Source organism: Cryptomeria japonica, chromosome 4 (genome assembly GCF_030272615.1).
Source record: "Cryptomeria japonica chromosome 4, Sugi_1.0, whole genome shotgun sequence".
NCBI classification, from domain to species: domain Eukaryota; kingdom Viridiplantae; phylum Streptophyta; class Pinopsida; order Cupressales; family Cupressaceae; genus Cryptomeria; species Cryptomeria japonica.
In genome coordinates, this window is record NC_081408.1 from 765,498,100 (window position 1) to 765,510,145 (window position 12,046).

At 33.5% G+C, this 12,046-nt stretch overlaps 1 protein-coding gene across 7 annotated transcripts; it reads left to right on the forward strand.

The window, feature by feature from the left end:
- The first annotated feature begins 4,506 nt into the window (after positions 1-4,506).
- On the forward strand, positions 4,507-10,918 carry LOC131061637 (uncharacterized). Of its 7 annotated transcripts, none has more exons than XR_009110569.2 (3): positions 4,523-4,977; positions 6,151-6,377; positions 10,587-10,918. XR_009110569.2 is itself a non-coding variant. In XM_057995427.2 (2 exons), exons 1-2 carry the CDS (start codon positions 4,707-4,709, stop codon positions 10,661-10,663), a joined length of 348 nt encoding a protein of 115 aa, XP_057851410.1. In that variant the 5' UTR covers positions 4,529-4,706; the 3' UTR covers positions 10,664-10,918. The 7 variants fall into 7 exon arrangements, 2 of the variants coding, with proteins under 2 accessions (XP_057851410.1, XP_057851411.1); XR_009110570.2 differs by lacking the exon at positions 10,587-10,918 and adding an exon at positions 9,276-9,405 and having other exon boundaries at positions 4,524-4,965; XR_009110568.2 differs by having other exon boundaries at positions 4,525-4,965.
- The last annotated feature ends 1,128 nt before the right edge of the window (positions 10,919-12,046 follow it).

Below are 12,046 nucleotides of genomic sequence, written 5' to 3' on the forward strand. Positions count from 1 at the left end.
CTACCAAGTTGCTAAAAAAAAACTTGATGAGGTGTCTAACAATGCGACTTTCACAAAGGTATGATATAGTTGATTTATGAGTGACTTGGTGGTGTATTCATTTAACAATAAATATGATTATTGTTTGATACAATTTCATTTATCATTGAAGTGATTTGGTTTTAAGAAGTTCCCTCTCTTGGAGAAGGCACTTAATTTGTGAAAAGGTATGTCTTTTAAAGAGGAATACATCTCTTGTAAGGTATAAATGGAGATGGTAAAAGGTGGAGAAGAATGAGCGTGGAAAATAATAAAGTATATAAAATGCATCAGCTAATGAAGAAATAATTATAAGGAGCTTAATTATAGATTGGATGTCAAGATTGTAAGAAATCTTATGGGAGATTTTCAATTAGATTTTATGTTAGATTTATACTGAATACTTGAAACAAATTTGTGAAGGGGGACTTGGGGAAGGTTAAAGAAGATTAAGAGCAAGCATATTGGAGGGAGTATTTAAGCAGATTTGGACAAGGGTATAAGCAACTGTATATATATATATATATATATATATATATATATATATATATATATATATATATATATATATATATATATATATATATTCCAAATTGTTTACAAATATTTTGCTCATACGAGCATCAACTTGAGACCATTACATGACACTAATATTTTCTCATATCAAGCAACCACAACCATGACACTAATACTAGCTCATTTCGAGCAACCACACTAGAACCAACCTATGGAAGACCAATAGTCACAAATTAGAATCCACTTATTAGAAACCACCATTAGCTCATTTTGAGCAACCACACTAGAATCAACCTATGGAAGATCAAGAGTCACAAATTGGAATCTACTTATTAGAAACCACCTAGAAGACTAAGAGTCACAAGTTTGAATTCCATATTAGATGTCCATTTGGGATTTGCTTTAATCTCCACAATGAGAACTCAATGCTTTAACCAATAGAGCACAACCCCTTGGACTATAAGCCAAAATTTTAAGACAATGCCATGAAGAATATATGATGAAATTCATAAGAGGATAGTGAGTTTTGTTGACCAAATTTTGAGAAGAATATAATTCAGATTTGGTGAAGGTGACATTAGATATTATCAAAAATAAAGATTGTAATGTCTATTATCCATTAAAGAAGCAACTTAGATGGCGATACTTTGCTTTGGAAGTTGGTGTCTCCTAAAGGATATATTGGTGTCTCGCTAGTAGGTACCATGGTGCCTACAACTTTAGTTGTGAAAGTTGGTGCTTCTAGTGGTTGGTATCTGCAAATTTTTGTTAAACGTATTAGGGTCTCTTGTAGGTTGGTGCCTAAAAAGTTGTAAGAAGAACTTATATAAAAGCATTATTGTGTTGTGGTTTTCTTTCGCAAGGGTTTCCACATAAATCATGCATTCTACTTGTGTTGTGTAATTTGTGCACCATATGTTGTTGTTATAGGCAATTGATATGCTTATAGTATTAAGGTTGAAAAAGTAAAACAATGTTGTTTTATTGATTCGTCCCCCCTCTCAATATAATTGTGTACTCATCACAATCACACTTTTTTGGAGCTTTCTTAGTGTTGGCTTTTCCATAGTAAGTTCTTGTCTTAATCTCTATTTTTTACAGTTGTTATTTTACATATGTTAAGTTGCTTGGAAGAATACATATTTTGTTTTCAATAGCAAGTATAAGTATTTCAATCACATAGTTTACAAAATTAAATAACTTGTTTACTACTCACCATGAATTGCAAGTCACATGTCAATTATAGTATAAAAGATACATGAAGTCTAGTTTATGGACTTGTTTCATGTATATGAGCATGCACCCAATTGAAAATTGATGGATTTAGACTACTATTTATATTAAAAATTATCGCTTATGGATGTTATTTTTAATAGAATATATCATTATATTAACATAAGTTTTTATCCATGTTGGTGGTTCTAATATCCAAACAAATTACTTTTATTTATCTCAACATATATATCTAGCCATTGCTTATGCTTCTATTGATGTAGTCTTTATATATGAAATTACTTTTCTTGTCAATATTATAGTGTAGAGAGGGGGAAATGAACCACATTGATAGGCAGATAACAACCTCTTGGGGACTCACTAATCAACCTCTCCACTCGAGATGAGAACAAAGCCTAAGGTTGTCAAGTACCTTGTAGATGACACTGAAAATGTCATAGAGATCTTTTGACAACCTCTACTAACTCCTTGTTCAAGGACGCACACACGAGTCTTAGAGGATAGCACAACATGTTGGCATCTCGTATGGATAGGGTATGGAGTTTCGATAAATGCATTTATAGAAAGTAGGAAACGATTGTAGAAATGGAAGAGAATAAATGAGAGAGAAAAGGGGAAGTGAAATCTCACAATTGGTATACAATTACAATTGAAGCCTCCAAAAATGTGCTCTTCGCCAACCAAACTTGCACACAAGCGAGAAGAAAAAATGTTGGGGCTATGTATAAAGGTTTGTCATAGTCAAACCCCCATTTTGGTGTTTCCACCTCCATGGACAACCAAGATAAATTGATAGATAAAATGATGATGGAAATAGAAAGTAAAATATGATATGAATATGCCAATGGAAAAAATAAAGAAGAGGAAGGAAGACCTCCCCTTCCACACCCAAAGCCAAGAGCCCGCTTAGTGAAGAAGACGAAGCACTAAGTCCTCGTCAAAGCACAAGGATAATGAAAGCCTCAAACACGAAGAAGAGAAAAGATTGCTAGAAAGTATCACTAGAAAGCTTCAATGCCGTGTGTAAAGAGTAGCGAGAATGATCTTGTAGCTAGAGAGATTCAAAATGAGTTGCTAGAGAGCTAAAATGAAGCCAGAGAGGGAAAATATACATGCTAGAAGCGAAATTGACATCGGTGGTTGCTGACAGGGACATTACGAACATTGCCAGAAGTAGGCATAATGCTCAAATGACCACTTGCAAAATATTGATTTGTGGGACGCTAGCGTGGCACACAAACGTCTTTTGTGGGATGTCGGTGTCCACGAGTCATACAATCAACGAGGTAAAAAAAGAGAGGCCAAAATAGTGGGTGGTGGGGTAAACCACATGGGCAAAAGAATAAAGAGGTGAAGGAGGTCTTCATTCAACATAAAGCAAAGGCGCTTATGTAGCATGAAATCACACGAGATGCAATTTACGACCACTACATGGAGAGGAATTCATGTGTTTGGGAGTTGCCTTCCCCCAACTCCATATCAAAAGAAAGAAAGAACCCAAGCCAAGGTTCCTACAATTTTTATGGAATCAACTTGCTATAACAAGAAGGGAGGCACTCTTATTAACAAAATATCATTCCTTCTTTCCAACTATATCCTCCACCATAGAATAGTAGGGGGGCCCACTTTAGTGAGCATATTACTATCACAAGATGTGAGCTTAAGTGGAGAGATTTTATTAAGATTTACAAAGGGGAAGCATAATTCTCTAACCATGCAAAAATTTTCCCAAGGAAGAGACTTGAACTTTTGTAAGGTGGTGCTAGGTTGTTTCATTAAAACATGTTAGTTGCAAATAAACATGTTAGATGAAAAAACAAAAATTACAATAAAACAATTTGACTCTAGACACTGAGATAACAAGCTAGACACTGAAATAACAAGCTAGTGATCATTGAGACAAAAAAGATTTGGTTGATATGGGTAGTAAGTTGTGTTATGCTAGATAGCCATACGATAGGGTGATTGTAGATAGATAGTAGTTTGGCTCGAGACAAAATTCAAAAGATCAAGTGGATTGGTCACCACAAAGGCAATAAAAATAAAAATAAAAATCAAGCGGATTGGCCCCCACAAAGGCAACAAATAAAAAGAGATCGAGTGGATTGGCCCCCACAAAGACAATAGATAAAAAGAGATCATAAGATAGACAATCATGCCACAAATGCAAAATTGAAATGAAAATAAATAATAATTTAAATTAAATAATTTAAAATAATTAAAATTAAAGTAAAATAACATAAATTAAATTAAATAACTTAAATGAAAATAAATTAAAATAAATTGCATGTGTAGTACTTAACATTTTTGAATTAGTTTAATATTCAGTTTTATTTGATTGTATGTCCAATATCTAATGCATTCATTTTATAAAATCGATTTCATGATTAAATTTTTTTTATTTTGATAATATTTAATAAATGTTGTTATAATTGATCTAATAATTATTATTGACTTCTATTTTTGGGGGGGTAAACAATTATCACGTCAATATAAATCTATATTGTTATCAATTCTATTTTCATTATTTGATTATCTCTCTACGTATCTTTACTTAGCTTTTTTAAACTATGCTGGTTTACATTTATTTACTTAGAAAAATCCAAATTAATATTAATTATTTTTAATATTAAACAATATTCCTCTTCTCCATCATAAAATAAAAACAAAATTAAAAATAAAACCAAAACAATATGACATTTTGGATTGAATAAAAATAAAAATTATTTAAGCCCACATTAATGTTATGCATGTTTACGTGCATTCGATGGACTCCATCTCTAAGTAAGAGATACATATTCCTAAATCTCTAATACCCTAGCCTACTATAAAATAGATTTCATCCTTAAAACCCTAATGTAGTATAGAACCCGATAAGCCGATGTGGTGCCTGCAACACAGTTTTATTCACATCACCATTGTTTAACCATTTCATCTCAATGGCAACTCGTTTTGGAGCGTCTTCTTTTTCGAGGACCGCGAGGACTGCATTCAATTCATTCAGAAATTCTTCTTCTTCGGCATCACAGACAAGCAGAACCCCTCGCAGAGTGAAAAATATGTTTGAAAATGGCAGTCCGAGTATGAACAGGAGAAGGCTTGCGGAAACAATGATTCCTCTTCACAATGCGGCCGCGTGTGCAAAGCTGGTGACTCACCTGAGTGCCAGCTCCCGCAGTTGCCGCGCGCTCGCTAGCGGTACCCTCTGCTGTACTCTACTCTACTCTGCCTCCTTTATACTTCTATTTCTTCTTCTACCTTCTGAAACTACCTGGGATTTTTCATTTTATTTTTGTTATATTTTTTAAAGCTTGTGAATAGTTTTACATAAATCTTTTTTCCGAATGTTTTGAATTGTCTTCTCTAGTATTGTTTTCTTTTTTATATTATTCATGAGTAGCCTTTACGATTGAGGGTATCTCTTTTGTCAAATTCACCTGGGTTTACAGTTAGGCTCATCTTTTGAGCATGCCACAAAATAACAGAATACTAAACCGCCTGAAAAACATAAATGAATGTAAAAACAACGAATAATTTGCCTTTTATAACTCACTGCACATTGCAGGCCATTAGAATGTAAACCATTATGTTTTTTGTTAATACTTCTGGACGCTACACTTATTGAGTTGGATTAATATCTCACCCAATTTCAATGCTTTATCTTGTTAAACCCTAAACCCTAGCTTGATCATTATGACCGAGTTAGCCGCAATGCGTAGTGTTTTTTTTTTCCATTTGGTAAACTGACCTTGTGGTATAAACTTTGGCATACATTCCACGAACTGGATGCAGTTCCTCCGTCAAATTTACTTGAGGCTTGCACTGTATTGACACCCAATGAATTGGATGTCATAGTTTATCAATTAATGTTACAAAATTTTCACAATCCATGCTATAATTCTTTTGATACTTCTGGATTCGATGATAAAAAAATTCACACAATCGAATCTAGAAGCATCAAAAGTTTCATAGTTTATCAATGATCAAATTTCCATCCTTTATTGTGTCTCGTTAAGATTTAAACATAATGTTCTGCTTTGGAAATCCCAATACTTTCACCACCTGAGCTTGTTCCAGTTGACTCTGTAGTCGATGGAAATGTTCCCAAGCAAAGGATAAGTCATAAAAAAGAACATCTTCTAGGAATTGGTTGACTATTGTCTCTTAACACTATACCCTAAATCACATACTTCCTAGACCTTAATCTTTATATGTAAACCTAGCTTAATTATTTATGTCAATGGCTAAGTCAGCAGCAGTACATTTTACTTGTAAAATTGAACTTTTGGTATGGCTTCGATATATCTTGTGAAGTCATTTAGATAAGTACAAAAAATATTATGTATCAAAGCAAGCTGACATCTGTCCTCTCCCTTTTTATAGGGTTTAGCCACCTGGTGAACTATACCTTGGGAATCAAGAAGGTGGTAATGACAACTAATGTTGAAGGATCGATACAGTCTGTTATTGCGAATGGGCAGGGTATTAGTTGTGATAACAGCTGGGTGGAGACCATCTCTCCCAAACCATTTCCCATAATTACTGAAAAGATATACCTGCAATAGAAATCATGAAGATGGCAGTGCAGAAGTCTGTCCAACTTTGCACAAGTAAGGATGCTTTGAGTGCCCTGCATTCTTTTTCTAGTTGTTCATGTGGCTTTCAGATTGTGATTGTCTTTTTGATCATCTTGTTTACCATTAATTCTGTTGTGAAGGTGGTTTCCGCTTTCTGAGCTCTATGTGTTTGTGTGGTTAATCCAGCCTTTAAGGGTGCTCATTGTTATCTGTTGTGCAACTCCAGATTCAATGTTGTGCATCATTTGTGTCACATACATGCTGTTCTAGAGATGTATCTTTAGCTTTTTCATTAGCTCTGTCAAGCTGTGTCATCATATTTTTATCAGATGATTGTGACTTCTTTTGGTTTGTGCTTTCAACTAATTATTTTCGCTAGTCACGACTTCTGTAAAAGAGAATATTTTATTCGACCCACTTTTATCATGGTACTATAAAAGGGGATCTCTCCCCCATTAATGTTTGTGGGCCAGCGGAGAATAATAGAAACCACATTTGCTAATCTTTACAACTAAAATGGTATACTCTCTCATTACTGACATTAGGTCAGTTGTCATTATATTCATCTCATTAAGTTATTATATGATTTCTATTTTTGGAGCATGGGAAAGCAACCAAACATTCTTCTGTTGAACAACAAAGGATGTTTGTTCAACAAAGTCAACTATTTTGGCATTTTGGTGAATGATTGTTTTAAGGTTGTCAAGTTACTATTTTTTGGAGAATAGTTCCCATCAAATAATTCATGTCGCATCATTGCACAAACCATACAATTAGTAGAAGTAGATGTTTTTGCACCACTTAGGCAGCTTTCAGACATACATCATTTCATTAGGCTACTGCCGGCAAGCTCTTGTCTTTATAATCCCACATTCTTCTTTGCAAGTTGTAATTGCATAACTTTGTTGAGATAGAAGATATTTGGATGAAAGGTACAGAAAGTTAAGTTGCCTGGATATAGAAATTTATCTTGCAGACTTAAGAAGGTTGAGGTGCTTAAGTTATTGGTTTTATAACAAAAGTTTGTAAACGTGAATGAATGTGAAATAAGAGTTTTTAACTGATATCCATGAATGTGAAATATAGAATCTTCATGACTTCTTTTTTCCCTCTTCTGTTGTTTTCTTTTTATAATTTGTTCTCGTTTTCTAACTGCACAGTTGTTCTTTTTGTAAAACTGCAAAATGCTTTGTGCAAGCAACCTAAGAAGCATTCTGGTTGATGTCCATCATTTCCTGTTTTACATGGTTTTGGTACTGCATTTTAATTAAGTGAAATCTGCTACAAAGGCATCTTTTAACATTGGTGCCTTCTTATGAAATGAAATCATATGGTTGCAACAATTGCTTTTACTTTTCACCAAATGCATCCTCAGGGGGACCCTGAACCTTAGATCCCCCAGTTTAGTAATGAATCTTAATAGTTAAAATGACTGAATTAGATTTGGATTTCATCTCAGACCATTGATAAAGTAGTCAAAGGTGAAGGTTGTGATCTTTGCTCTTTGGTGAATATTTTTACATTATTGCAGCACTAATCTAGGCCATCTAATTAAAAACTAGAAAAGCAAACTGCAAATGAACATAGGTTTGATCACGATGTATTCAAAATCCACCCATTGACAGAAAAAATGTCTCTTGAACAAAAGCAATGCTTCTCTGGAGAAAGAGAATGGCTACCAAAAAAATATTTTATAGGAAAAGAAATTACACTAATGTTACATGAATGGCCAAAGTAGATTCATGGTACTTAAAAGTTAAAAGCACAGTAAGTCACAATGAAACCAAAAAGAATTGAATTAGCTGATATAGGATTAATACAATAGGTAAGCCCGGAAAGCCAAAGACCCTACCTAAGAGAGGGCTAATCCAAATAGTAAACCTTTAAATTTAAACAAATCTGTATATATGAAACAATATAATGCAAAGTGATAATGCAAATGGGAGGTCTTCTGTTAAAGAGAGGTTAGATACCAGTAAGGGCATTGCTATTGTTTTCACTTCTGTAGGTGGATTTACATTTGCTACATGATATTCTCTTAAGTTTTACTTCATCATGAGATTATTAAAAGCAAATCAAGGTGCTGATTTTTAAGTCCTTATTTTATCCAGATCTTTACAGTTTGACGAGCATTGAGACTTGTTCTTCTTGGCTTGTAACCCTGCAGTTGGGGCTGAATGTCTCATTCATTTGAGTTTATGATCTCCAAACTATTATTGCAAGGCTTAACTATTATAGCCTTAACTGATTGTGATTATGAATTTAATCTGGTTTGCTGTAATGCAACACTAGTCAATGACTCAATTTATTTGTTCATGAAACGTTTATTGGAAAAAATCCATGTACCATAGGAAATAGCCTTTTGCAAAACTTGATCAATAGTTTTTCTTGATTAGTAGTACTAAATTCTAAGACATGGTTGAAAACATCTGTTTTGCTCCCAATTCATGGTATCGATTTGTTGTATCGATACATACGAATAATATATTATTGAGTAATGATTAAGTTGTAAAGCACACCTACAAGGATGTTGATTAATGATCATTAGTACATAGGATATCTACCATGTCCATGTTACTGGCTCAAGCATTAATAGATAGCTGTACAGTTTCTTGGCTTGAGCTAAATATACAATAATAGATAAATTTTGTTGTCTAGCGTTTCCAAAGCTAATTGACCATTTCTAAGTCCAGTTTAATACTGGTTGGATTATCTAAATGCTGCGACACAGCATTTATATGTTTATAGGAACTTTTAGAGATTCTCTAATTGATTGCATAGGTATGACCAGTATTAGGTCATCCATGCATTCCTCTACTTAAGTTTCAACACTCTTATACCCCTTCTATAATCACAAGAATTAAATTGGCCTCTGCTATTGAACATTGTGATATTGGGGAAACTTTACTAATTTGCTATAGATGTATGCAGGTCTTCAGGGTTACTTCTTCCCTTCTTATCAGTTGATGCCTGCAGGCCAATGTTGGAGTTACATGGAATCTACCTGATTTCAATCAAATTCCATGCCAAATGATAGTTTTGGTATTTGATCAAGGCACGTCTCAATTCCTTTCGGTGATGTTTAGTCAACATTCCATTGTGGGAAAATTGCTAGCCTACAGAAATTTGTGGCATTCTACTATTATTATTACAGAAATCATTTTAAATGTTTGTGTTTCATGGTTTTCAATTTTTTGCTCTGTGAGGTTGGCCAATCCTGATAAAAAATAAAAACATTTTTGAATTTCCTTCTTTTTTCTTTTCAAAACCTGTGTAGCTTATGTTATCTGTTTTTATTTCTAGTGCCATATTGTGGACTTACAAATAATCGTTCTTCTGCCAAATGCATTTGATTAATTGCATGCTGATTTTGCAATAGTTTTTATCCCATGTCTTTGCACTTTTGGTTTGTGTGTTGTGTAGTTCTGTCTTTATTAGCATGTCGGTACAATGCCTTACTAATTATATGTAAATGTACAAAGGTAGAGTAGGTAAGAACCAGAATGATAATGTAATATCAAAATGACCAGTTGCAGACATGATTTCAATTTTAATAAGTCTCTTCTGATATAGAAAGTCATGTGTAAGGAGTAGGGCAGCAACAGTGAAATAGAAAACAATGAGAAGAAATAAAACCTTTGTATTAGATTAATATGTTAGACATATTTATTGTTGAAAGTGTCGATAATCCTAAATATTTTTAATAAAACTCCCCATGTCCTTAGAATGCATGTTATGGACAATCAATGCTCATGATAACAGGTTGTCCTCAAGAATTTGTATTGATGCTAACTATTCTGACCACCCATTAATGTTGTCTTATTTAGGAATGTTTTTTTTTCTTCCCGACACAAAACATTGTACTTCAGTGTGTACAAATGAAATAAAGGAAGCTCAATAGTGTTTCTTGGATGATTGGCACCTTGAATGATGATGATATGTTGTGTTTGTTATTCTTCTTATTCTCCTTTTCATGTTTGAACATTTTTAATGTAATGTATCCTGCTGTTGTGGTTGTTTGATTTAATGAATTTCATGAGAGTGTTCCTAACTCAAATCATCAAATCTTTGACGTTAATTATCATTCATTCAAGCTGTATGATACAGATAACATTCCCACAACTCGGTTTCAGTTTTTTTCTAGCCTGTATTTTTTGTTTATTCTCCAAGTATTTTTTTATTCTTTAATTAAGGTTGCTGTATTTGTAAGATGACAGTTCATAATCATAACCTCTTTTGCAGGTTGCTCTTGTTGGAGGATTGCAAAAAGTCGAAATCCAGGAGTTTTATTATCATCAACTTTGTTTTCTCCACACTGACCTGAAGTATGGATGCTCTGAAAAGCATCTATTAGGTCTGAGATATTGAATAGGGTTAATTTTATGACAATTTGTCCAGTTAGAATAACTCCCTTTGTCTTCTATCCAACACGTGTTGTGTTTGCATGCTTATTATTCCTAAAACCTCTGAACGTGAAATGGGAATTCTGAAGTTCAGGAAAGGTTAGGTAATCTATCCTTGCTACTGTGAATGAGATGATTAAAATTAATTTATTTTAAAATTATTGTTGGCTATGATGTTTTTATTGCAAATGGAAAATATCACTGCAATGAATGAAAGGTTGGATGTTCTGTTGTAAAATATATTCAACACCGAACTTGAATCTTTTTCCTCATCACTTGCTGTGTATGGGAATATCAATAAGACTTGGTTTGATCTCTGCATTTGCTGTGAAATTTCTGTTGCAAGTTGGACAAGACTTAGTTTAATTTCTGCTTTTGCCGTGAAATATCTCTTGAAAGGACTGGTACATTGATCTGATTCAGTGGTATGCTGGGCCTAAATTTGATGGGTGTATGGTTGTATTCAACAAACTTTGCCATAAAATACATTTTAAGTTTTTGGGAAGACTGTATTTCATGAAAGGGAGAATTTTGAACAGATTATAAAGAAAGGATCATATTAAAATATAGATCAGATCTATTATATATTTTTTAAAAATAAAATATAATTTCACGTTTGAATGGTAACTCTGAATAGATAATAGTCACAGAAATCTGGCTTGACTGGCAGGGTCTTCCGCCAAATTTAGGCTCTAGTGGAATGTACTGTATCCAATTAAGTGATTAACACAGATTCGGGGAAATACCGAGGAAATGTAATTTAAGCCGTCTCTGAGTCGGAATGGTGATATGAATATTCACTTATTTTTATCCGTTTTGCCTAGTTTCTCGAATTTTCTTGTAATGATGATAGATCCCTAATCAGAAATCCATCGAATTTGATCTGAAACATTGAAAGGAAAAATTTATGTGGTCAAATAAAATAAAAAATGCACAATAATAGATCTTTCTAACTAATCAAAGGATGAATGTTTTATATTTTGTAAGAACAAATACGCCGAAATTCTCTGTAGTGCTTGTGCAGATTTATGAAGTGTCTTTTTTTTTGCCCTTCTATTATTATAGTTTGTGGTTGGCCAGTAACTGAAAAAAAGCCATTAGCTATGCTAATAATTCAGCCAGAGGATTATCATAAATGCCGCCATTTTGTTTTTGATATCGATCTTATTGTAATGCATCGAGGCTAAACTACCAAATAAATTATTGATTTAAATAAAACAGTACTCGAGCAGACTGGATAAATTAGTAACTCGGACAAATAAAGCACCAGGATTGTATTTCCCAACAAAATGCAACTGA

Coding starts and splice junctions, on each gene's coding strand:
- LOC131061637 (XM_057995427.2), top strand. CDS start 4,707: ATGGCAACTCGTTTTGGAGCGTCTTCTTTTTCGAGGACCGCGAGGACT. Junction 4,978..10,586: donor CGCTAGCGGTACCCTCTGCT/GTACTCTACTCT, acceptor CCTCTTTTGCAG/GTTGCTCTTGTTGGAGGATT.